General features: G+C 45.8%; 6 protein-coding genes across 6 annotated transcripts; 3 read left to right on the forward strand and 3 right to left on the reverse strand.

Moving 5' to 3' along the window:
- Positions 1–983: 983 nt before the first annotated feature.
- Positions 984–3,709, reverse strand: LOC119554896. The gene is made up of 4 exons (XM_037865998.1): positions 3,522–3,709; positions 3,298–3,462; positions 2,876–3,239; positions 984–2,407 (listed from the first exon to the last, which is right to left on the reverse strand). Exons 1-4 carry the CDS (start codon positions 3,651–3,653, stop codon positions 1,047–1,049), a joined length of 2,022 nt encoding a protein of 673 aa, XP_037721926.1. The 5' UTR covers positions 3,654–3,709; the 3' UTR covers positions 984–1,046.
- A 1,268-nt stretch (positions 3,710–4,977) lies between these two features.
- LOC119555122 (E3 ubiquitin-protein ligase listerin) lies at positions 4,978–13,124 on the forward strand. The gene is made up of 14 exons (XM_037866346.1): positions 4,978–5,073; positions 5,135–5,928; positions 5,996–6,175; positions 6,232–7,270; positions 7,325–8,632; positions 8,687–8,919; positions 8,990–9,173; positions 9,233–9,508; positions 9,601–10,035; positions 10,108–10,219; positions 11,786–11,997; positions 12,281–12,472; positions 12,604–12,771; positions 12,830–13,124. The coding sequence occupies exons 1-14, from the start codon at positions 5,026–5,028 to the stop codon at positions 12,887–12,889; spliced, it is 5,241 nt and encodes a 1,746-aa protein (XP_037722274.1). The 5' UTR covers positions 4,978–5,025; the 3' UTR covers positions 12,890–13,124.
- Positions 10,037–11,764, reverse strand: LOC119555130. The gene is made up of 3 exons (XM_037866357.1): positions 11,348–11,764; positions 10,623–11,206; positions 10,037–10,560 (listed from the first exon to the last, which is right to left on the reverse strand). Exons 1-3 carry the CDS (start codon positions 11,626–11,628, stop codon positions 10,232–10,234), a joined length of 1,194 nt encoding a protein of 397 aa, XP_037722285.1. The 5' UTR covers positions 11,629–11,764; the 3' UTR covers positions 10,037–10,231.
- Positions 13,125–13,205: 81 nt separating the features above from the next.
- On the forward strand, positions 13,206–13,993 carry LOC119555132. The gene has a single exon (XM_037866358.1). The coding sequence runs from the start codon at positions 13,282–13,284 to the stop codon at positions 13,915–13,917; it is 636 nt and encodes a 211-aa protein (XP_037722286.1). The 5' UTR covers positions 13,206–13,281; the 3' UTR covers positions 13,918–13,993.
- Positions 13,994–14,087: 94 nt separating this feature from the next.
- LOC119555123 (dynactin subunit 1) lies at positions 14,088–21,966 on the forward strand. The gene is made up of 4 exons (XM_037866347.1): positions 14,088–14,568; positions 14,628–14,798; positions 15,106–17,002; positions 20,160–21,966. Exons 1-4 carry the CDS (start codon positions 14,227–14,229, stop codon positions 21,761–21,763), a joined length of 4,014 nt encoding a protein of 1,337 aa, XP_037722275.1. The 5' UTR covers positions 14,088–14,226; the 3' UTR covers positions 21,764–21,966.
- LOC119555137 (kininogen-1-like) lies at positions 17,701–18,334 on the reverse strand. Its single transcript, XM_037866364.1, has one exon. The coding sequence runs from the start codon at positions 18,297–18,299 to the stop codon at positions 17,703–17,705; it is 597 nt and encodes a 198-aa protein (XP_037722292.1). The 5' UTR covers positions 18,300–18,334; the 3' UTR covers positions 17,701–17,702.
- Positions 21,967–22,121: the final 155 nt, after the last annotated feature.

The following is a 22,121-nucleotide window of genomic DNA, read 5'->3' on the forward strand; positions in this document are numbered from 1 at the left end:
AATATGAGAACAAAGAGAGATCGCTTTAGTCGATGCCATCGACTATCAGATACCCGTTACTCAGCTACGGGGAATGCAAGGGAGATAGAGATATACAACTATTTGCTTGTCTTTTTAATGAATGGTCCGAATTGAACAATTTTTGCCATGTAGATGGACATATATAATCAAAACAAGATCTCTCTCTTAAGGGCGTAAGAGTGAGCGTGGCGCCCTACTGAAAGAAACTGAACAAGAAGCTCAAGAATCTACACGCCAAGTCCCAACTTTGTAGCTTTTATAGTTTCCGAGATCTTAGCGTTCATACGGACAGACTGACGGACATGGCTAGATGGACTCGACTAGTAATCCTGATCAAGAATATATTATATAAACTTTATAGGGTCGGAAACGCTTCCTTCTCATTGTTACAAACTTTCCGACGAATCCCTTTAACTCAACGAGTACCGGGTATAACAAGGGGTTTCTTGAGCCCAAAATAAAACATTCTTTTTCTTAAAGTCAGAATCGTAAAACTAACATACACGCGAACCAACATGGCTAGATGTTATTCAAAAAAATTCGTCTGCCTGCTAAGTTTTGTATCAAACTGAAAAATGAATTTATTGCTAGTCTCGATGCAATGTTTTAACAATCTTTTTCATACAGCCAATTTCTCGAAATAGCATTAGATACATTTTGTGCTGGTATTTTATATCCCCAATAGGCTTCAAATATTGTCCATGAACGCTATCTTTTGGGATTAAATATAGCTGGTCGTGGTGTACTATAGAAAACTGCTCCTGTTGACAATTGCTAAAACACACATATTTAAAGCTTACTTTCTGAAATTTTCAATTTTAGGAATACTGAAATCTAGTGCCTGAAGCAGTGGCGTAAGGCGTCTTCAAAACAAATTTGTATAGCATACTTTATACCACCGACCATGTCAGTCAATATTTGTTATTTACAATCCTGATAAAAAGTGTAGAAAAAAAAACAAGTTTAAGTAAATTCTAGCTTTATTTGGCTTAAAATGTAAGAAAAGAACTCAAGGGAAACTCTTTTTAATAGAGCACCACCTCCTCGATGCCATACCACGTAGTAGAGTACTTGGGTTTCATCTCACGCTTCTCCACAATATTTGAGAGCAGCGGCACCAAATTAGCTAGATCGAGTAGACTGTCCTCGTAGAAGGAGAGGATATTGGCCCACTTTGTGAGTGTCTCGAGCAGCGCCTCGTCCTTGGAGATGCTAAGCAGGGTGAAGTGGGAGGTCAAGAGGCAGCCGAACCATTGCAGGGCTTGAACTTCCGTCTGAACGAGCGAGGAATCCCGGTTGGGTCGCTCCTCTAGCTGGACACTGGGTTCATTGACTAGTTCGTACAGGTGGTTCATCAGATGCTGGACATGGGAAAGCTCCAGCCTCTGACGAAGATGCTCCTCGATGCCGCTTGCGTCAAAACTGCAGGCTAGCACTGCATTTACCAACTCGTCGTTGGACCGAATTTTCTTCAATGGTTTATCTTTTGCATCGCCATTAACGAGAAAGCGACTTGTGCTTTGATCTAAAGCAAAACGCAGCGACCAGGCTAGCATTCTCTCAGAAATATTACTGTAGCGACGCAGGCACATTAGCACATGCTCTGTGTTCTCGGTCTTGATAAAAAGTGTGAGAATTTTCTCTATGATCTCCTCTTCGCCGGCTCCACTTCTTTCCAGTTGCCGGACCAAGGCCTGCACAGCAATATTCTTTGGACCCGTATCAAAGAAGTTCGTCATAAGAGTGACACTCAAGTCCTCCAACCCGTTCTCGCAGCTGGCGATCTCTCCATGGACGTGCTGCTTGATAATTTCATCCATCTCCTGGTACACTAGCTCGGGAGGATCGTAGGCCAACTCCCTGCCATCTGCCTTTTGGATATCCAGTGTAGGCAGCTGATTATTTATCTTAGATTTTAAAGATGCGTAGTTGAATGGCTTTTTACAGCCATCAAACTTGATTACGGACTCCAGGTACTCCTCCTCGTTTATGTGATCCAGTTCAATGGGGGTAAGGTGGGTGTCACTAAACTGGGATCCCAGCATATCCACCAAAACCTCTCGATTCATTCGGTACCGCACGGCGGCTATATTCTGTCCCATAGCCAGCAGGATGTGCTCATCGCCAGCCCAAAGGCGAGAGAAGTCCAGGTACACCTTAAAGTACTGCTTGGCATTCACGACTTTAAACTGGGTGTTGTAGACCAACAGCGAGGCGCCCTCCTGACCGTAGTTTGCGCCGTAGATGGCAGCAAAGTTCCGCGAGACTCCATGCACAGATAACTTGCTCTCCACGTTCAGCTCTGCCAGCATGGACACGAATTGTCCGGGCGACCGATCCGATTTACTCTCCGCCAGATTCAGCATAAAGATACGCTTGTCGGACCCTAGAAATAAAGTATTTTATGAACCAGGGCTTTTATGGTAGTTATCATTGAAGAGACTGTGGGCTCCCCATTTATCTAAGTAAAATGGTTCGGTGGATGATATGCTTAATTTTTGATTGGGCCTAAAAAGTGTTTTTATAGACATGCCATTCCGGTTTTCTCATTTTTTTCAATACAGATTTTATAAATGCACTGTACAATATATATAACTTGTATGGTAATAAACAAATATCTATGATGATGTAATCGCTTAAGCGAAAGACTTCTTTTTTATAACATGTTTGTGATAAACGTGTAAACTATTTTATGGAAGCTTAGGGAGATCTTTGAAATTTTAAAAGACTAGTCAGTAACATTCATTTGTTTGATGGATACTGCACTGATACGAATTGAAAAAGTTGATAGCTAGCTAATGAACAATCTCCCAACCCAGCATGTACAAGGGGGTTTATAGTGCACACTACTCACAGATAGTTAGTAGTTGGGGAGCCTCGTCGCCTTCCACGACGGCATAGCCTGTGGGGCGGACCTCCTCCCGTTTGATGAGATACTGCCGCCGACTGGCGGTGGTCAAGGAGAGCCGGATGAGCTGCAGTTCGCCAGTTGCCTTCGTTTCCTCAAAATAGGTTAGCACCTGCTGACCCTGGGCCAAGGTGAAAACCGAGGGCTGGCTGATGACCTTGCTGTTGGCAAGAGTAAGTTGCTCAGCCGTGTCCTCCTTTTGATCCTTGCGAGAGGCTATCGCCTTTGAGAGCGTTTGGCAACGCCCATCGCTGTAGAGGATCAAGGCCTCCTGCTTGGTTTCCACCAGATGGGCAATGCTTTTTTGGAACTGCAAGGTAGGGTAAGGTAGTGAGTACCATAGTTAGGCAATTATTGTGTATCCATACCTTCAGCTTCTTGCATTTGGTCACATCACTGGTGTCCACATCCCACAGACGCAGCGAGTGGTTTCCGAAGACGCCCACATATTTCTGGCTGCTGCGGTCGAAAATAACCTTGGAGGATAGCTTCTCCGGCAGGGACCAACTGAGCAACTGTTTTTGTGTGCTGATCTGCGGGGGACGGCATTTATTGTTTGGGAACCATGTATTTCTTTGAGCCCAGAACTTACATTCAAAACTACCACAACATTGCGCGCGAGTGTTGTAACTACATTACCCTTCTTCCTGTCCGCGGCTAGACCCAAGAACTCCTTGGGGTCCGGTATGGGAAAAAGGTTGTAATATGACAGGAACTTGGACATTATTTAAGCTAAGTAAAATAAAAACAATTGCAACACGTGCAAACTAGTGACGATATTTATCGAAGCGATATCGAAGTTATCGATGGTTTAGCGAGCACACCAGCGGATACACCAACCTGGCATATCGTATACACACACCAAATCAAGCAAATAAATCCAGCCTGGGCCCAAACCATATCATAAAAAAATTTCAGAATTTAAATTAAGTTTATAAGTATCCTTTTAGCAGAACCACCAGTAATACAATCTACGACGAGCTCTCCATTGGAGAAACGCAGGACTCCACCTCCACCAGCTACTTTGCAGCTAATGCGAACTGGAGGACGTTTGTCAACAACTTTGAAAACTTCCTCACACCTACAGAGAATACGATTTTTCGACTAGTGAACTTCTTAGCCGATCTGAGTACTAGGCTTACGGAGGAAGAAGTAGGGTATATAGCGTTTTTGATTGTTATACCCGTTACTCGTAGATAAAAGGGTGTACAAGATTCGTCGGAAAGTATGTAACGGGTAGAAGGAAGCGTCTCCGATCCAATAAAGTTCAAATAGTCATGATCAGGATCACTAGCCGAGTCGATCTAGCCATGTCCGTCTGTCCGTATAAACGCTGAGATCTCGAAAACTATAAAAGCTAGAAATTTGGGATTGGGCATGCAGATTCTTGAGCTTATTGCGCAGCGCAATCAGCAGGGTGCCATGACCGCTCTAACGCCCATAACGCCAAAACCCGTCTAGCACCCACATTAACAAATTTATTTTTTTTAATTTTTATTGGGATCTTGCTTTGATTATAAATGTTCAGCTACATTCCAAATACTGTTCAATTCGGGCTTTTCATTAAACAGTTATAAGCAGATACTACTTGTATATCTCTAGCTCCCTCGCACTCTCCTAAGTTGCGTAACGGGTATATCTTATTCTTGTTTTTTATTAAATTTATTTGAAGACATTTGCTTTTTTTTCGCAATCCTCTTCAATATCAAGATCATTACTAATTTTTCTTACTGAAATTTAATTTTAAGATCCAACTTATCTCATTAAATGAAATCGTGATGGGGTGGTAAAGCCCCCAAACCTCATGTCTACGCCCCTGTCGTGACGTATTATGATTGTGTCCCTCCGCAGTGCCAGAACAGCTGTTTTTATTTATGTCCCTGTTGATAAACCGTTAACAATTGCCAAAACTGTTGAAAAATACCTACAAATACCAAACACCCGAAAAATACCGAACATTAACCCCATAACTCCACCCTAGTGTAAACAGGCTCTAAAATACCAACAGAAAAGAGGCTGCCAGACAGCTAACAAAAATACGAGCAACAAGGGTTGCCGGACCTGCCACGTGCTATCGACAAGAAGAAGAGCCAGAAATGGGTGGAAAGACAAAACAAGCGCCGCGCACCAAAAATAATGCAAAGGTAAGACGTAATTAATCATAATTATAGTACTTACACATGGAATGATCACCCCACCACCTAGCCCTCAAGCAGCAGCCGCACTGCCGAGCTGTTGGGCAGTTCCACGCCCATTTTTGTGGGCTTCTCAGCGCAGACGGATGGCGGTGGCCTAGTGCCATTTGCCCCGGGATTCGCCAGTGCCGAACAAATGCCAGATAGCTTCGATGCAGCGATCAGTCCACAGACGCAGATTATCCTGCGCAAGCTGTCCAAGAAGGACCCAATGACCAAGAAGAAGGCGCTGCAGGAGCTTCACGAACTGATCGAACAGTCGGACTTGGAGGGCCTTAAGAACATCCTCCCGCTGTGGCCCAAGTACTACCTGAATCTGGCGAGCGATCCGGAGCACAATGTCCGGGAGTTGACGCAGACGGTGCTGCAGTTGCTCATGGCCAAGTGCAAGAAGGCGATGGCCCCGTATTTAAAATTGCTCGTTCCCGTTTGGCTCGGCAGCCGTTTCGATACCTACGCTCCTGCCGCCAGCATCGCGGGGCAATCCTTTCGAGACACTTTCGCGGGAAACGCCAACCGCACCAGGGAGGTGTGCCTGCATTGTCAGGTGGAGATCCTGGAGTACGCCACCCGCAACCTGACCTTCCACACAGCCGCCACTCTGTCGATCGGAAAAAGTCTTACTGCGGAGGATGCGGAACAAAAGTACCAGCGCGTGGTCATCAGCAGTCTCAAGTTGTTGTCCTTCTTCATGGAGCAAACGTCGCAGACGGAGGAGCTCAGCCAGGTCAAGGAGGGGTTCGTCAATCTGGTGACGCACCATAAGTTTTGGAGCTTTGCCAAGCACAAAGTGCCGCCCATAAAGTAAGTATACTTAGAAGTGGACAATCCAATCCTTACATATTTACTAAAAACTCATTTTAACCTTAAGGGCCGCCTGGTTTGAGTGCATCTATCACGTCCTGCAATCGGTTGCCCTGTTGGAGGTAATCTCGCCTCAAAGGGCGCAGTTGACCACCCTATGTTTCCAGTTTATAGACGATGCTGATCCCGTGGTGGCTCCTCACATATGGGGATGCGTTTTGCTCCTACAAAGCAACTACGAAGATTGGTAAGTTATCAGCCCTTCAATATTATTCTTCAGCTTTTACTACTTTAATTTTGCAGGTTTGTTCCGCTCAACATTCGAAAGGCTCTCCTGCCTAAACTTTCCTCTCTTCTCCGCAACGGTTTCAATCGGAACGCTCAGGCCATCTGTCCGAATCTACTACCATTCCTGTCTAAGATTACCCCAGCCTCCCTCCAAGATCTGGATATCTATGATTTCTATCAGCGTTTCTTTGACGACATGAAGATGGCAGTCACGGAAAAATTCGATCCCCCGCTACCCAAATCCGATTGTACTGTAATTCACAATGCCTATTTCGAGTGTCTACGTTTTCTGCTGCAGCAGATTAACAACAACAAAGAGCGAGAGCAGAAGGATGAGGAATTCGCAACAAGCTTACTGCAAAACAACGTACTGGAACCCATTGGCTGGTTGCTGAAGAGCGACAGTGCGCATGTGAAGATCTTTTTCCAGCATAGTTCTGCACTGGTGGCCTTTTGGGATCGGCAGATTAACAATAGATTGGATAATGGTGGCCTCTATGCCAAGTTGCTGAACCAGTTCTGGACACGTATTTTCGAGCTGGTCACCCAAGATCTGGCTGCCGAGGAGGTGAACGAGCAGCTGCTATCACATGTTCTGCTCTTAGTTCAGGATCTGCATGTGGCGAACCCTAGCCTGGACACCCCGAGTGTAAAGTTTGCGGAGGTGCAAGATGAAAAGGTGGAGAAAAGCGAACCCACCACGCCAGTCAAAAAGGCTCAAGAAGCTGCGGCTTTTATACAGAAGGAGCTGAAGCAGTTGGTGGTGAAGTTGGTGAGAATCTGTCTTGATAAGGCTAAGAATAGTGGAAGTGGTACTTCATCCTCGCGTTACATAGAGCAAATTCGCACCCTTACCAAAATGTTTACCGATGCCGCCTTTTACAAGAGTTTAACTGACGTCGGAGATCTAGAAGGAGCACTCAATAAATTTGTTTCATTGCTGGAACAGCTGGATAATGACGCTTGCGAATCTGTGGTTGAAATCGTATTTGAGATTTTGCCGTTGGTAGGGTCGGATAAACGCTTTGAATATATTGAAAACACGCTCATGAAGGTAAGTATTGATTAGAAAAACGTGATTGTATTCTAAGTTTTATTTTCCCTACAGCTACCACAACATCGCGTGCAAAACCTTTTGCTCCACCGTCTACTATCTTATCCGCTGTGTATTGAGCCGGCCGTGAGGCAGATGCTCAGTGGTTCGGAAGTTTGTGAGGTGATTGCGCGGATTGCAGGGGAAGTTGTGGTGGACAATGATCGAGAAAAGCTGAACTTGCTTCACAAATGTTTCTTCCAAACGGACACGGGAGACATACTCATCAATGCTGAAACTGTGGATAAAATACTGCTGGCCATGTGCGGGCCCCTCGAGCAGCCCCTTGTCGACGACATGGTGGAAGTGTGTGGCAGCTTTATTGCCCAGATAATGCCTGTGATTTGCAGCAACGACAACTCTTCGTTGCGCGTGCGCCAACAGATCTTTCTTAGCCTGTTTAAATTTAGTTTAGAGCATCGGTCGGAGGATTATTTGTCGGAGGATACTCTGTGGGAAATTACCACCTGCTGGCAAGATGCACTTTCAAGTAAAGACATAGAGATCAGTGATGACATGTTGAAGTCTTGTGCGGAAATTGTTGAGAATTTGGCAAATTCAGTTGAACTGAAGGCGGATAATCTGGACGGAATGGCAGAGGCAATGGCCAAGTTTGTCATTTGCTCCACGGAAAATATTGACGACGAAAAGAAACGCTTGGAACGAATTGACACAACAATAGCGGCTCTTCTGGAATCCCCCCTGAAAACATTTGAAAAGATTCACATGTTTGAGAACCATTGCGTGCTTCTGGAAGCCCTCCAAGGATCTGTTAGTGCGGGAGTTCCCTTTGAAAGCGCTTCCTTTGCCAAGGATGAAATATTACCATTACTTCAACGTTCCACCCTTAACTTTTCAACCATCTACAAACTTGTGTATCAATACCCACCAACTCAAGACACAATCGATCCTGAAGACGAGTTGACCGAGGATTACTGTGATCCAAATGCCGATGTGCTTAAGAACTGGAACGAACCCTTGATTGCTGAACTTGTTCAGTGTATTCGAGTAGCAGGAACGGCAGAGAGCTGGCTGGAAGTTTCAGAGTTGCAACCGTCTGCGGAGGAACTAGTGCTGATCCTGTCGGAGAAGGTTCATAGCTTTATGGGCAACAGCAGCGATTTGGTTGGAATAGTCAAAGAGCGTCTTCAGCAGGATGCAGTGCAGCAGTCCAGTGTGATAGGATGTCGTCTGCTGAGTTACTTTACATTTTGTCCTCAGTATGCGGCTTTCGAAGAAAGTGCCTCCATTTTGCTGCACGAGGATCTCTCCGAATCCTTGGTGACGCAGGGAGCACTTAAGACCTATGTGATGGCACTACAGGTATAACTTTTAAAATGAATCCAAGAATGCTTTTCAATCCTCTTTGTTTTGCAGTTTCTTCTGCCTAAGCTTTCTCAAAAAGCAATTACTCTTAATTCGGCCATAATGAGAACGGAACCACCTGAGATTTGGGTAAAGGCAGCCGTTTTCCATGCCCTACTATTAAACAACTTTGAAGCCGAGGTCAACGAACAAACAGATCGTAATATTATTGTATCAGCCGTGCAGTTTATGACCAGCATAGGGGAGAAGCAAGCCACACAAAAGGATTTACTCCATTACAATGTGTAAGAGAATACATATTTTTATAAATGGATAGTTTCGCTTTAATTTTGAAGCTTACCAAATGTTTTTCAGGGAAATACACAAACAACCCTATGAGTCTGTTATAAATACCGTGGAGTTTATCAAACTTTTAACACAAGTTTTGAAACGGTTTCCGTACGAGCTGAGCATAAAAAACTGGGATGCTATTCGCATAGGTCTCAGTTCTTGGATTCTCTCCGTTTCTAAATCCATAGCTCATTTCAAAGATCCAAAGGTGGGTTTAAAAAATTATTTATTTTCCGAAATTCTAAGCAAGTGGTTTTCCATTTACAGACTTCTCTGTTCGTTGTGGCTGTTTATCAATTGTTTGCCTCTTTGATTGAATTTGTGCGTTCGGAAAAGCAGAAGAGTTCGACGGAATTACTCAAAAACATGATCGATGAATGGGACTCTCTGTTTGCCAAGGAAGTCAATGTAGTGCTCTTCAAGTCATTTTATCAGTTGACCCACGAAACGAGTGTAGAGCCAGGATTTCAGGCGTGCTATGAAGCCTTGCTGGAACGTCTTACGCCGACCCTAGAGCTTCTTGATTACAGTTTTGTTTATTCAGTAAGTAGAGGGGAAATTGTAATATTCACATTGCACATTTGGGCAGCACGACTTAAAGCATCTTAAACCCAATATACCTTTTAACTTTTCAGTTCTGCAAGTCGAATAGCAACATCAGTCTGGACCACCTGTGCAATTTCCTGTTCAAGCAGCTGTATAGTTACCAACACTCGGTTCGATTAAGTGCCGTACACTCCCTGCGCCAATTAACCCCACACTTTGTGGCCGACGACATCGAGTTAAACGAGAAGCAGAGCGAGAGTCTGGACGCCTCAAGCACGATCTCCAAATGGCACTTCCTCAATCGTTTTGAGGACTACCTGACCCGCTACGATATCCTGATACGAAAATACCTGGAAGAGTTTACATTCAAGCTGGCGGAGTTGGAAGATCTGGAACCCATAGACAGACATGATGCACTAAGCTACCTTTTCTTATGGGATTGCATCATTAATGCTTGCGCCAAATCTCCGGTTGCATTGCGAGCTGTCTACACCAATTGGCTGAATGATAACAAATACGAAGAGGTTGGAAAACAATACATAAAATTTACTTTTGATTTCGGGCTTGCACTTTAAATTTTCTTATACGCTTTACAGAATTTTCTACATTTCCTCTTCCGCGCGATGCCAGTGGACATACTTAAAAATCACGGGGCCAAGGTGCACAGCAACGGCGTTTACAAGGAGCTCAGTTGGTCTCAGCTGAAGGGTAAGCTGAACCTTAATTAATTATTGTTTCCTCCGACAAATCGGTATTAAGCACGTCGGGTAAATAGTCCTCCCCATATCCATAATCATATTCGGCGGCTCCATGCTCAACATCCTCCATCATTTCCTCTGCACCTGGTTCATCAGATACAGAAATGAAGTCCGACAAGGGCACAAATTGCTCGGGATCGTTCTCTGCCATCATTTGTCGTTGGACTGGTATCTGTTGAGGCGCCAAGTAAATGTTCAAGTTCGATATAAATTTGTTGATCCAAACAGTCAGGTTGTTGGCCAATATTCGCTGATACTCGCGTAGATTACTGGTCGTGTAGAACTCTTGATCTGTCGAAGGATTGTTGTTTAATTAACAACAAAATCTGCCAGCTAGCTTTGTTAGCACTCACCTGTAAACTCTCGAAGTCTCTCAAGAATTACACAACATAGGGGCGAGTTTTCGTCCACAATAAACTGGTCATTGAGAAGGAAGTCCTTCATTTCCTCGAACAGAACGCAAATGATCTTCTGCATCTGTTTGCGCTGGCGCAAAAGAATGCGCTTCTTCAGGCCCTTGCATCTGCGCTTGTGGACGCGCTTTGCCGCCCTTCGCTGACGCATCTCCTCCTCCATGTACTCCAGCGCCTTCTCCATTGACATGGCTTCCACCGGTGGCTTGGGTTTCATCTGATTCTCTAGAGCGGCTATATGGCGAGGCGAGAGGTACTCCTTGAAGAAATTGTAGGTGTCACTCACTCGCATTGGATGCGGATCGGCCAGGCGCTCCACACGGGCTGTGCATTGGTTCACAAAGATCTTCTTGGTGTAGTAGCGCGACTGCTTGGCCAACTGGGGAGAGGAGAAGTCCTTCTTGGGGGTAGCCAAAAAACATATGTGCTCCTCCCGGGACAACACGTCACGGTCGATGATGATCTGCCCCGTGTGCTGGCAGGGCACATAGCAAGGATGGTAGCGAGGACAGACGCAAATGAATCTGTAGGTCAATAGGTAGATATAGATTTATCTGCGAGTCCTGCAAAAAAGCAACTTGAAACCAAGCAGTCAACGCATTTGCATTAGTTGCTAGATCTTGGATGATCCGTGCTTATTGTAAATAAATTAGTCATGTACTTGCCTGTACAATGCCTGGGTCTCGTTGGTGGGATACTTGACTAGGCGACGAATGCGCTTGGCGCGAGCCTCGCGCACATGCACCATTGCTAGGCGGGCGTTGAGCTCGTCCGCCACGGTGGGTCCCTCTTGAAGGGCGTCCTCCGGCTTGTGCTCCTTGCGTGTGTCGCACTGGGTCTTCAGGAAGTTTATGGCCTCGGCCACCGTAACCTCGCCCTCGAGCTTGATCCGCTTGGCCGGAGGCATCTCGGAGGGCATTTCCTTGAAATTTATTGGCTTGGCCATATTTTCGAATAAATCGTTAATCCAAAAAAAAAGAAATGTTCAATACACTAAACGACTGGAGACAATGAAACTAAGCGAAGTGTTCTGTATATAAACATAATTTGACTTCTCACTGCCTGGCTTGCCTTGATCAATATACATTTATTTTATTTTACAGATCGCAAGCTGCCACTGGAGCGATATGTTTGCCACCTGTACACGGAGGTGCTCCGGAAGCTGCCGGCCGTGGTGCGCAGATGGTGGAACACCACCCAGTCCAGGCAGAAGAACTTCGTGGACAACCTCACCACCAACTACGTGAGCTCGCTGATTTGCAGCGAGGAGCTCAAGGCGATCGCCAATCGCAAAGAGAAGCACGAGAACATGCAGGTGAGCCGGTTGCTACCGATTGATTCCTATTCTTGCTCTTGAGAGCTAAGGCGCAGGGAAAAAACCACGATTATGCTAATCAGGAGTATTATAATGACGATAACACGGAAGATCTCGAGGGTCACCATGTCTCTTTTAAGAAGGATATATTCTACCGCTATGTAAATCCCTTTAGACAGAAAAGCCCTGGGCTAGCTCTGTATCCTATAGAAGCACAGACTACTGATATTGTAATTTAAACGATTTATTTGAGTACTCTATATCGCACTCTTCGAATTTTTAGGTCACTGTCCACTCCTCCACTCGCGAAGTGCTGGCGGTCTATGCCATCGATGAGGCCCGCATGGAGCTGGTCATAACACTGGCCCCCAACTATCCGCTGGGAGCTGTAAAGGTCGAGTGCGGCAAGCAGATTGGTGGACGGGCTTCCTCCCGGAATGTGGGCATGCAGTTGACCATCTTCCTAACCCATCAGGTATTTATATACAATTTTGCATAACCCAATTCCTGAGAATATGTAAATAGCTTGTAAATACACCAGTCAAATAAAATTCTAAGTTTATAAATAGAAGTGTTCATAACAATAATGTCATAACTTCATTACAGAACGGCACCATATACGATGGCCTGACCATGTGGAAAAACAACCTGGACAAAAAGTTTGAGGGCGTGGAAGAGTGCTATGTTTGCTATACCGTCATCCACCAGGACACTTGTCAGCTGCCAAAGCTCACGTGCAAAACCTGCAAGAAGAAATTCCACGGACCTTGTTTGGTAAAACTCCTTGAACTTGTTTTGATTTCCCCGGGACTAACACTGTCAATTCTTCCAGTACAAATGGTTCACCACAAGCAGCAAGTCCACCTGTCCCATATGCCGCAACGTTTTCTAGATATGTGTATATACATATAGATACCAGCTAAATAATTAGTTGACAACACGTATTAAGCAAAAGGCACAACCAAACCATTCAATGTAGGCAATAGTTTCTGGTCTCTCAAGTTGTAAATCGGCAATAATAATAAATCGTACATGTTTAAATGTTCTTTATGAGATGTTAAGTGCATGGATTAAATTTATTTAATTGTAAATAACATATTTGCGCATTAAAGATTTAAGAGAAATAATAAATCGAAAACTTGGTGAACGCTATGTGGTGAAAGGCAGTCTCAATAAAAATGATCAAGTGAGCTTGTATAAAAACTTCTTCAATCATGTCAGTACTTTCTTTAGAACTACACAGTTAACACTAGACTAGTAGACTAATACAATATTTTGTGAACTATGGGGACAAAGGTAGAAGTTATAGCCACATGTCCATTTTGCGATCGCCATGTTTCCCGAGACCTAAGACCAATTAACATGCTATCCGCCAGTGATGCCAAAAGGATATCTCAACTGATAAACAAGGAACCACCTTCGATTCAGTTGGACTGCCCGGAGAAAGTGGTTGACGGATTGAAAAAATGTGAAGATTCTAGATGCAGAAACGGGCGAGTCTTGAAGAGGAAGGTGGAAAGTCGAGAGAGTTCGGGATCTGAAGATAGCATTGAAGAAGGTCCAAGTTTACAGCAGAAATTGGGAGGAAATTCTTGTTCACAGGAGAAACTGGAAGAAGACTCTTGTTCACAGGAGAAATTGGATGGAAATAGTTCACAGTCGGAGACGGGTTCTGCAGAGGACGATACATCAGAAAATTCTGTAGACGCGATAACTGAAAACATTTTGGCTTTGGTCGAGAAGGAGTTCGAACGTGATCCGGCATGCGGGGGATCGTCTAAGATTTTGAGAGGAAATGCCGAAGTAATCATGACCATGTTGACAGAAGAGCAGGTTATTATTGACAAGATTGAGAAGCAGGCAGCGCGGGCTTGTCAGCGGGACACTGAAGAGCCCCCGGCTAAGCGGAGAAAGTGTTGATTGATAGAGAGATTTAACAACATTACATTATATTAGACATTGGTTAAATAAAACAGTAAAATTGTGAGGCCGCCCACGTGCTGACCTTTTCATTTAGACCACCACCCGCCCGAATTAAACCTCCCTTCTTGCGCCTGCGCCTTAGTGAACTGACTTCCTGGGGTGGGGCCCTCAGCACATGATGACTCGCTTTCGCATCGGTTTTGCTCAGTGCTGCAGTTTTGCAAGCTGCTAACTGGGATTACACACGCCATCGACTCATCCAACTGGACTACCAAGTCCACAAGATGACGTAAGCCCAACGCTTATATGATGAGCCCCCGGGAACTGAAACTTGGCCAGCGCGTTGAGGTAACGGGTAAAAATCTGCAGGGCACGGTTGCCTATGTGGGACGCACTAATTTCGCCGCCGGACTCTGGTACGGCGTGGTTCTGGACGCACCGCTGGGCAAAAACAATGGGAGTATCCACGGCAGCATCTACTTCAAGTGCCCCACCAATTGCGGACTCTTCGTGCGTGTCCAGCAGCTGGTGAGGATTGCCGAGTTGCCGAAGGGAGCGGATAATCGAAAAACCGATGAAATGCAGCGTGACGGGGCGAGAGCGAAACTTTCGAGGCGGAGCGGCGGGGGAAGGTCCGTGGAGGAGCAGGTGAGTAATGCATGTGGAGAGGTTCCGAGTGGATAAGTAAGCTTAGCTATTTCCTGCAGGATAACCCGAGGGAGCAGATGGCCAGCACATCTGGCAAGGCGAAGGCTACGGCTTCTACGCCATCACCGCAGCATAGGAACAGGAACACCCAGTCCTCTAAAGAGCCGCCATTAGCGAAGACTTCTGGAAAGTTTTTGGCGAGCCAACAGCAACCTTTACAGCTTCCAAAGGTGAGTTGTGGCAATTCGATTGAATACATATAATATAGGTCAAACCAAATGACCCTTTTAGGGTATACACTCTTTGAGAACTTAAAAAACAAGAATGAGAACAGAAACTAAGACCTCAAAATAAATTTCCCTTAAGATACATAAATCGTCGTACAAAATATGTTTAGGCGTTCCAGCTCTTAAAATCATTAAAAAACCAATTTGAACTCTATTTCAAACACTTAATTATCAACTTTCGACATTTATCATTTATTATTTTGTAGAAAATATTTAAATATGGTGCTTATATTAGTCAAACTTGTTCCAGAATCCAATGGTGACTGAGGGCAATTCGCAAGTGGAGGACGTCGTAGAAATGAACACCTCTCCCAAGAGGAGTGCAGCCAAAGAGCAATCTAAGGATATTAATAGGCAGGAGTCCAAGGACTTACCACAGCACGCAGGAAAGGAAGATGAGGCTGGGAAGAAGAAAGAAGAGCCCCAGAGCAAGGATGCATCGAACTCGAGACAGGAGCAGCCTGCCAATCCGCTCCAGACAAGCACAATCGGCGAGTTGCCCGCACAGAAGGCCAGTGCCCAACTGACGCCGCCGAACATGACCTGTAACCAGAGGCGATCCACATCCTACACCCAGTTGAGACCCACGCGGATTAGCCAACCCAAGCCGACCACAGCACAGGCCCAGAGCTCCACGGCGCAGCTCACTTTGGCCATGCCGGTGCCCCTGGCCCTGGCTCCCAAGCGCAGCAAGACCAGCATGAGTCCCACGAGCTCGGTGAAGCGGGCTGCACCAGCCGCCTTTGTGGAACCGCGCTTCCTGGAGATCCTAAGACCCCAGTTCACCCCAGGGCCAGCTCTCCGAACTCCCAGCTCGGTCGCTCCACCCTTAGATAGCCCCGAGCTCCGCCAACTAAAGGAGGAACTTCAACTGCTGAGGGTGCAGAAGAGCGAGGACAAACTTAAGCTTCTGGAGCTGGAGCGGATGCGGATTCACAACGAGCAGCTGATGGAGTTCAAGTCGCAGATAATGACGCAGCAGGTACTGCTCCAAAGGGAGCTGCAGAGATCACGACACGAACTAAGGGAGGCCCAGGATGTTTCCTCCAAATTCAAGAGGGAGCTGGACGAGATAGCTGAGAGCATAGAGCTGCTCACACTGGACAAGGAAATGGCGGAGGAGCGCATGGAGACCCTACAAATGGAGCTGGAAATGGCTCAGGAAAGAAATGATGAACTGAGCCTAGACGTGGAGATCCTCAAGGCGGAGCAGGAGGAGCAGCAGGGCCAACGCATCGAGAAAAGTGAGAAGCACTCGGGCGTAGGTGTTGTTACCCAATCAGCCGGCGAGTTCCTTCGGTTGGAGCAGTACAACCAACGCCTCCGCGAGACAGTGGTCCGACTGAGGGACACTCTCGCCCAGGAGAAGCAGATGGGCCAAAAAACGCACAAGGAACTTGAGACCAAGCACTCGGAGATCAACGAGCTGAAAAGCATTAAGGAATTGCTCAGCAGAAGGGTGGACAACATGGAGGTGCAGCTCATGGATCTGAAAGAGCAGGTAGATGCCTCCCTCGGAGCGGAGTCCATGGTTACGCAGCTGGCTTCCCTCAAGCTAGAGCTGGAAGATCGCGTCAAGCTTCTGGAAGACGAAGTTAACGAACTGGAGGCACTGGAACAAATCCAAGAACAACTTATTGAGAGTAACCAAGAGCTGGAAACCGATCTGCGCGAGGAAATCGACAAGCTGGGCGGTCAAGTGAAGATCCTTGAGCAGCAGAAGAACGCAGCCATGGAGAGTCTATATGATCGCGATGTGACCATCATGAAGTTCCGGGATTTGGTCAGGCAACTGCAGGAGCAACTCCAACTCCGGGCGGACGGCACCCTGTCCATTGAGGACTTTAGCAGTGCCAACGAGTCCCAGCAGGAGGAAGGTTCCAACCAGAGTCAGACGGACTACCAGCACATTTTCAGTGTGAGCAAGGCCTATGGAAGGGCGCTGGAGCAGCAGATCAAGACTGTGGAGCTGAGGTTGCAGCGACAGCATCTGGAGCACGTCCTGGCCTTTGTTCCCGAGCAGTTTCTTCTGCGCGGAGGAGAGCACGACGTGGTGCTGGTCATGCTCCTTCTGGAGCGGATGAATGAGAAACTGACCATCGTGTGCCAGGCCATCAACGAGAAGTTTCCCACGGCTTGCGAGTTTGGTGAGTGCGATTCTAAGCTTAGATTTTGATGTTACTTTTCTGTTTTGCTTATAAATACATTTTGTACACCCGTTACTCGTAGAGTAAGCAAGCAAATTTAGCGCCCACATTTTTTAATATTTTTTAAAAGTGTAAATGGGATTTTGTTTTTATTATCAATAGTATTGATAATGGTCCTCCTCAGACCGCGATTTTTTAAGGTTCACCTTGCAAAGTTATGGTTGGTCATCCATGGTCAGGTGATTTCTTTAGAAATCGAGAATATTTAAATTACGATTGTAGGGACTGGCTCGCCATAAAAACTACACATTTTGGTCGAATTGTTTTGACATTAAACAACAAGCCTAAATGCCTTTTTATTGCAAGTCGTAGAGAAGCCAACTGCATTTACATGATACTCGGCTGAAACAATGATTGTCTTAATAGGCACTAGTAGAATCATGTCCGCCAGTTCTCTGCCACAACATTTTGAACAATTGCTCATAACATTTGATTGAATGGTCAGATTTCAACAATTTGGATTTTGGATGGGTCTATTTGCTAAAATTGTTTTAAAAGGAAACGAAAGCTTCTTGATTTAATCTTCTTTATTTATTTGCTTCTATTTATTTACCTATAAATAAAGTTCGTAATTTGTTCGTTTCTATTTACAATAATTTAGTTAGTCCGAATCGTTGTACAGTCAGTTGGGCCAGCTCCTTCACCACCACTTGCTGCTCTTGTCCTCCCACTTGCTGCCGGTGTCCTGTTTCACCTCAGCGTAGCTGGTGGCATGGCCATGTCCGTGTCCGTATTCCTGTCCGTGTCCATGTCCGTGTCCGTGTCCGTGGCTGTGCTCGAAGTGGTCGGCGTGTCCAACATGCTTCACGGTGGCCTGGAATCCGTGGTGGGAATCGGCGGTGTACTCCACGATCCTGGTGCGTCCATCGGCCTCCTTCATGGTGTATCCCCCCTTGACCTTGTCCCCGTCCCGGGTCTCCCACTGCTGCTTGATGTCGCCGGTCTTGGTGTCCTTCACTCCGTAGTCAAATTCGTACTTGGGGTGGTGCTTGGGCTCCTCGTGGTGGCTCCACTGGGGGTGGCTGTCGTGGGAAGCCACTGGTGCCCACTGCTGGTGGTGATGGTCCTGAATCGGGGCCCAAGAGTGGGCTTCGTGGTGATCCTGCCACTTCTTGGGAGCCTCGTGTTGCGTCTGGATGCTGTATCCGTGTCCGTGATCGTATCCTCCGTGGGGGATATAACTGGCAGCAGCCACACCGAAAAGAGCACAGCAGAGGATGGTTAGTTTATGAGCCATTTTATTTTGTTACTGGTCGACTTGCTTGGCCTGAATTAGAATGAAAACTGTGATAATCAGTAGACTAAGCCCAATGCTTTTATACCTCAGCCCACTCTTCCGATCTCGAGGTTAATTGGCTCGAAAAATAAAAGAGACCGAAAAATAGGTAATAGGTAAGCCAAATGCTTCAAACTTTGGTCAACTTTTCTTTTTTACCATTCGTAATCTGGTTTTGTCGAAAGTCAAATTAAATGTGTCTACAAAAACATCAACAATAATAACAAATCATAATACGTTTGCATTAAGATGGATTATGGGCGTTAAAGTGGGCGTGGTAAAATTGCCTATCATCACAAGAATTTGCTAGTAAAATGTCAATAATTATGTAAAAAAGATATAGGGGAGAGTGGAACAAAGATATTAAGAAAAGCAGATATAAATAAAGTCATTCATAGTAATTCATGGAAAGTCTGTTCTTTTGGCTATAACTTCTAAAGTCAATTGCAAAGCCTTCGAGAAATGTTGCAAACCGTGTTGGGGTAAAAATTGATATAAATTTAATTTCACTGTAAATGAAAATGTATTACCATGAATAAAGAGCACAAAACAATGAAAAAGTAGTAACATTTAAAATCTCGGGATCGACCAATGTCCAATACAGTGTCTCGAACAGAATAAAAATATTTTATCAAATCTGACATTTACATGAATTACATCACAACTTCTTCAACTGATGGCGTTTATAGATCAAATTTGTATTGTCGCCCTCTAGTGCTCTAAGGTACCTTCATTATAAACGGCGCGCATTTCAAACGATCCGTTTAGATGCTAGGGCCACAAACTCCTTGCCCCTCAATTATCCTAACCCTAATCTGCCCTACTATTGGTTTCCGATCAACAAAATGATGTGGGAGAAATAGGACACAGTTGTCCGATTCGGCTCGATCAGACCTATGACTATACTACCTGCAATAGAAAAAAGAAGGAAGGAATAACTTTAAAGCTGAGAGACCAGTTCGGGTAGAAACAAACAGACGGGCGGTCAAACGGATATGGCTAATCGACTCGTTTAGTGTTGCTGATCAAGAATATATATACTTTATGGGGTTGAAACTTTTGAATGAAATCATTATACCCTCTACAAGGGTATGAAAACAAAGAAGCTTGAATTTTCGTTTTATTATTATACCCGTTGCTCGTAGACTAAAAGGGTATACTAGATTCGTTGGAAAGTATGTGACAGGCAGAAGGAAGCGTTTCCGACCCCATCAAGTACATATATATTCTTGATCAGGATCACTTACCGAGTCGATCTAGCCATGTCCGTCTGTCTGTCTGTCTGTCCGTCCGGATGAACGCTGAGATCTCGGAAACTATAAAAGCTAGGCTATTAAGATTTGGCATGCAGATTCCTGAGCTTCTAACGCCCACAAACCGTCCAAACCTGTGGCGCCCACAATTTTCATGCTAGAAATGTTAACTGAAATGTATTAGTCTTGTCAATACCCATCGATTGATCCAAAATAAAGTTTGCCACGCTCACTCTAACGCCCATAACGCTTAAATCTGTCAACCGCCCACATAACCATATATTAAAATCAGGGGTAGGTGGCGCATTTCAGTCTCGCTTTGCTGCTTGCATATCTCCATTTCCCTTTTGTCCCTTTAGCTGAGTAACGGGTATCTGATAGTCGAGGTACTCGACTATAGCGTTCTTCCTTGTTATCTTCTTACTTCTATAACTTTTTGGATAGTAAAGATTATAAATCTAAAATCGTTTCAAATGGAACAGCAAAATTCCAGAAAAGAGCTGATAGTATCAGAGCAGAGCACATAATAGAATACACTGATGGCACATCGATGTTTTTTAATCAACAGGTCGCGATGCCATTTTCGAGGGTTACTCCGTGCAGCGCTACATCTTCAGGTCGCAGTGCATCTACTTGCTAAAGAGCCTCCAGTTGGTGCTCCAGCAGTTCCGCCACGGGCTCAACCACTGCGCCTATGAGCTGTGCACCCATGCGGCCATTTATCGGAGTGATCTGGAGGCCCAGGAGCAGCAGCTTGACGAGTTTGTACGACTGCTCAAAACTGGTCAACTAGATGAGCATTCGAACTGCGAACCGATTCGCCGCGTTCTTCACTATGTCAGTGGATTGCATCAAAATCTTATGCCTCCACAAACGCTCGTAGAACTCCTGGACGAGCAGCAGCTCTATGAAGCCCTGATCGAGGTCTATGAAGCGGGCTTGGACGCCGTGAATGCGAATGCGGGGCTGATGCACACCATTATACAACTGGGTCACGAGCAGACCGCCTCCTTTAATTGCATGCAACTGCTGATGGAGCAGAGTTGTGCCCACAAACAGAAGCTCAAGAAGCTGCAGAGGAAGCTGGGTGGCAGCAAGACGGCCTCCTGGACGGGAATGCAGTGCGCCCGGTACCAGAGAATCCTCGAGGCCAATGAGGCACTTGGGGCTCTTATCCGGTTGCTGGGGTCCACTGCCCGAGAGGCCAGCAAGGACTCTAATGGGGGTATAGCCCACGAAAAGCTGTGGAGGATGCTGGTGCTCAACTACAATAAGTTTGCCCCAAGTCAGGAGGGCGAGGAGCCCAGGGAAGTGGATGCCTACAGCCAGCGGTGCATGCAACTCCTGGAGGAGCAGTTGGATGAGCTCTTCACCCTGCTGGAGTCCACTGACGTGAACACGGAGTATGTGCGTCATCCAACTAGCAACACGTTGCAAGAACGGGCTGCCCAGGTAAAACGGCACTACGAGGACGTGAAAAACCTTGAGCAGACTGTGGCCGAGAGGGACAAGGAAATCAAAAGCCTCAAGTACATGGCGAAGATGAAGCAGCAGGACTTCTCGGAGCTGCAGGTCCGCAAGGAAATGGCCGAGAAGCAGCTGAGCAAGCAGTGCCACGTGCTTGCCGGATTCGCAGAGGCGGTGGAGCAGCTGGAGCAATCGATCCTGGCCAAGGAGGCGGCCCTGGGACAGGCCTTGAACATACTAGCGGATAAGATATCCATCCTCGAGCAGGCGCAGCAGCACTGGCAGGAGCAGCAGCAGGCGGACAGTGCCTGTGCGACCAACACCACGATAAGTTCCAACCGGGAGATGAACATGCTCCACCAGGCTCTCCGCCAGGAGAGGTACCTAAGAGTCCAGTTGCAGGGCAGTGAGATGAGGAAGACCTTCGCCGCCTTGGAACCACTGCATGTTCCTCGAACCGAAAGCCAGGAGCTGACCAACCTGGAGAAGGACCTCCGCACGCTGAAGAACCAGTGGCTCCTGGCCCATCTGGAAATGGGTACTGCTGGCAGCCAGCGACGCTTGGAGATCGAGCTGCAGGGCAGCCGCATCCTGCGACATATCTTCCAGACATATTGCACTCAGCATCCGCACCGGGCCAAAAACACTGATTTCGGTCTCTTCATCAGCGAGGATCTGCGCAGAGCATTCGAGCAAAATTTCTAGTTATACGAATTAGTATTCCAACTGTATTTCAGTCGTAAAAAAGGTATATGTGATTCGCGGCTTATATAAAACATTAATATATTAATAATTATTTGTATGAAACTAGATATTATAAACATGCATATATGAAAACTGTACAATTATATAATTCATTTCGTGTTTATCGGGCAATAAACAAATTTACATTACTTAGACAAATTAAACAGGAATTGTATTATTAAAATGGAAGGGCTTTAATTATTTCCAGCAGTGAAAAAGCGCGCGTTTTAACCAAAAACATAGAAATGTTATGGGGATTTGAGATTGGCCACCTGTAAAAGATGTCTACTGATCTACTGGCTATAAACCTTAAATATTA

The sequence above is a fragment of the Drosophila subpulchrella genome, chromosome 3L, assembly GCF_014743375.2.
Source record: "Drosophila subpulchrella strain 33 F10 #4 breed RU33 chromosome 3L, RU_Dsub_v1.1 Primary Assembly, whole genome shotgun sequence".
In the NCBI taxonomy this organism is placed as follows: Eukaryota; Metazoa; Arthropoda; class Insecta; order Diptera; family Drosophilidae; genus Drosophila; species Drosophila subpulchrella.

What these genes read in the sequence shown, in the direction of transcription:
- LOC119554896 (XM_037865998.1), bottom strand. Translation starts at nt 3,653, where the DNA reads ATGTCCAAGTTCCTGTCATATTACAACCTTTTTCCCATACCGGACCCC. An exon ending in CCAAATGCAAGAAGCTGAAG is followed by an intron (nt 3,240 to 3,297) that starts GTATGGATACAC and finishes CCTACCTTGCAG; the next exon opens with TTCCAAAAAAGCATTGCCCA. An exon ending in TCCCCAACTACTAACTATCT is followed by an intron (nt 2,408 to 2,875) that starts GTGAGTAGTGTG and finishes CTTTATTTCTAG; the next exon opens with GGTCCGACAAGCGTATCTTT.
- LOC119555122 (XM_037866346.1), top strand. Translation starts at nt 5,026, where the DNA reads ATGGGTGGAAAGACAAAACAAGCGCCGCGCACCAAAAATAATGCAAAG. An exon ending in CAAAGCAACTACGAAGATTG is followed by an intron (nt 6,176 to 6,231) that starts GTAAGTTATCAG and finishes TTAATTTTGCAG; the next exon opens with GTTTGTTCCGCTCAACATTC. An exon ending in AATTCCACGGACCTTGTTTG is followed by an intron (nt 12,772 to 12,829) that starts GTAAAACTCCTT and finishes CAATTCTTCCAG; the next exon opens with TACAAATGGTTCACCACAAG.
- LOC119555130 (XM_037866357.1), bottom strand. Translation starts at nt 11,628, where the DNA reads ATGGCCAAGCCAATAAATTTCAAGGAAATGCCCTCCGAGATGCCTCCG. An exon ending in GAGACCCAGGCATTGTACAG is followed by an intron (nt 11,207 to 11,347) that starts GCAAGTACATGA and finishes ATTGACCTACAG; the next exon opens with ATTCATTTGCGTCTGTCCTC. An exon ending in GAGACTTCGAGAGTTTACAG is followed by an intron (nt 10,561 to 10,622) that starts GTGAGTGCTAAC and finishes ATCCTTCGACAG; the next exon opens with ATCAAGAGTTCTACACGACC.
- LOC119555132 (XM_037866358.1), top strand. Translation starts at nt 13,282, where the DNA reads ATGGGGACAAAGGTAGAAGTTATAGCCACATGTCCATTTTGCGATCGC.
- LOC119555123 (XM_037866347.1), top strand. Translation starts at nt 14,227, where the DNA reads ATGATGAGCCCCCGGGAACTGAAACTTGGCCAGCGCGTTGAGGTAACG. An exon ending in AACCTTTACAGCTTCCAAAG is followed by an intron (nt 14,799 to 15,105) that starts GTGAGTTGTGGC and finishes AACTTGTTCCAG; the next exon opens with AATCCAATGGTGACTGAGGG. An exon ending in TCCCACGGCTTGCGAGTTTG is followed by an intron (nt 17,003 to 20,159) that starts GTGAGTGCGATT and finishes TTTAATCAACAG; the next exon opens with GTCGCGATGCCATTTTCGAG.
- LOC119555137 (XM_037866364.1), bottom strand. Translation starts at nt 18,299, where the DNA reads ATGGCTCATAAACTAACCATCCTCTGCTGTGCTCTTTTCGGTGTGGCT.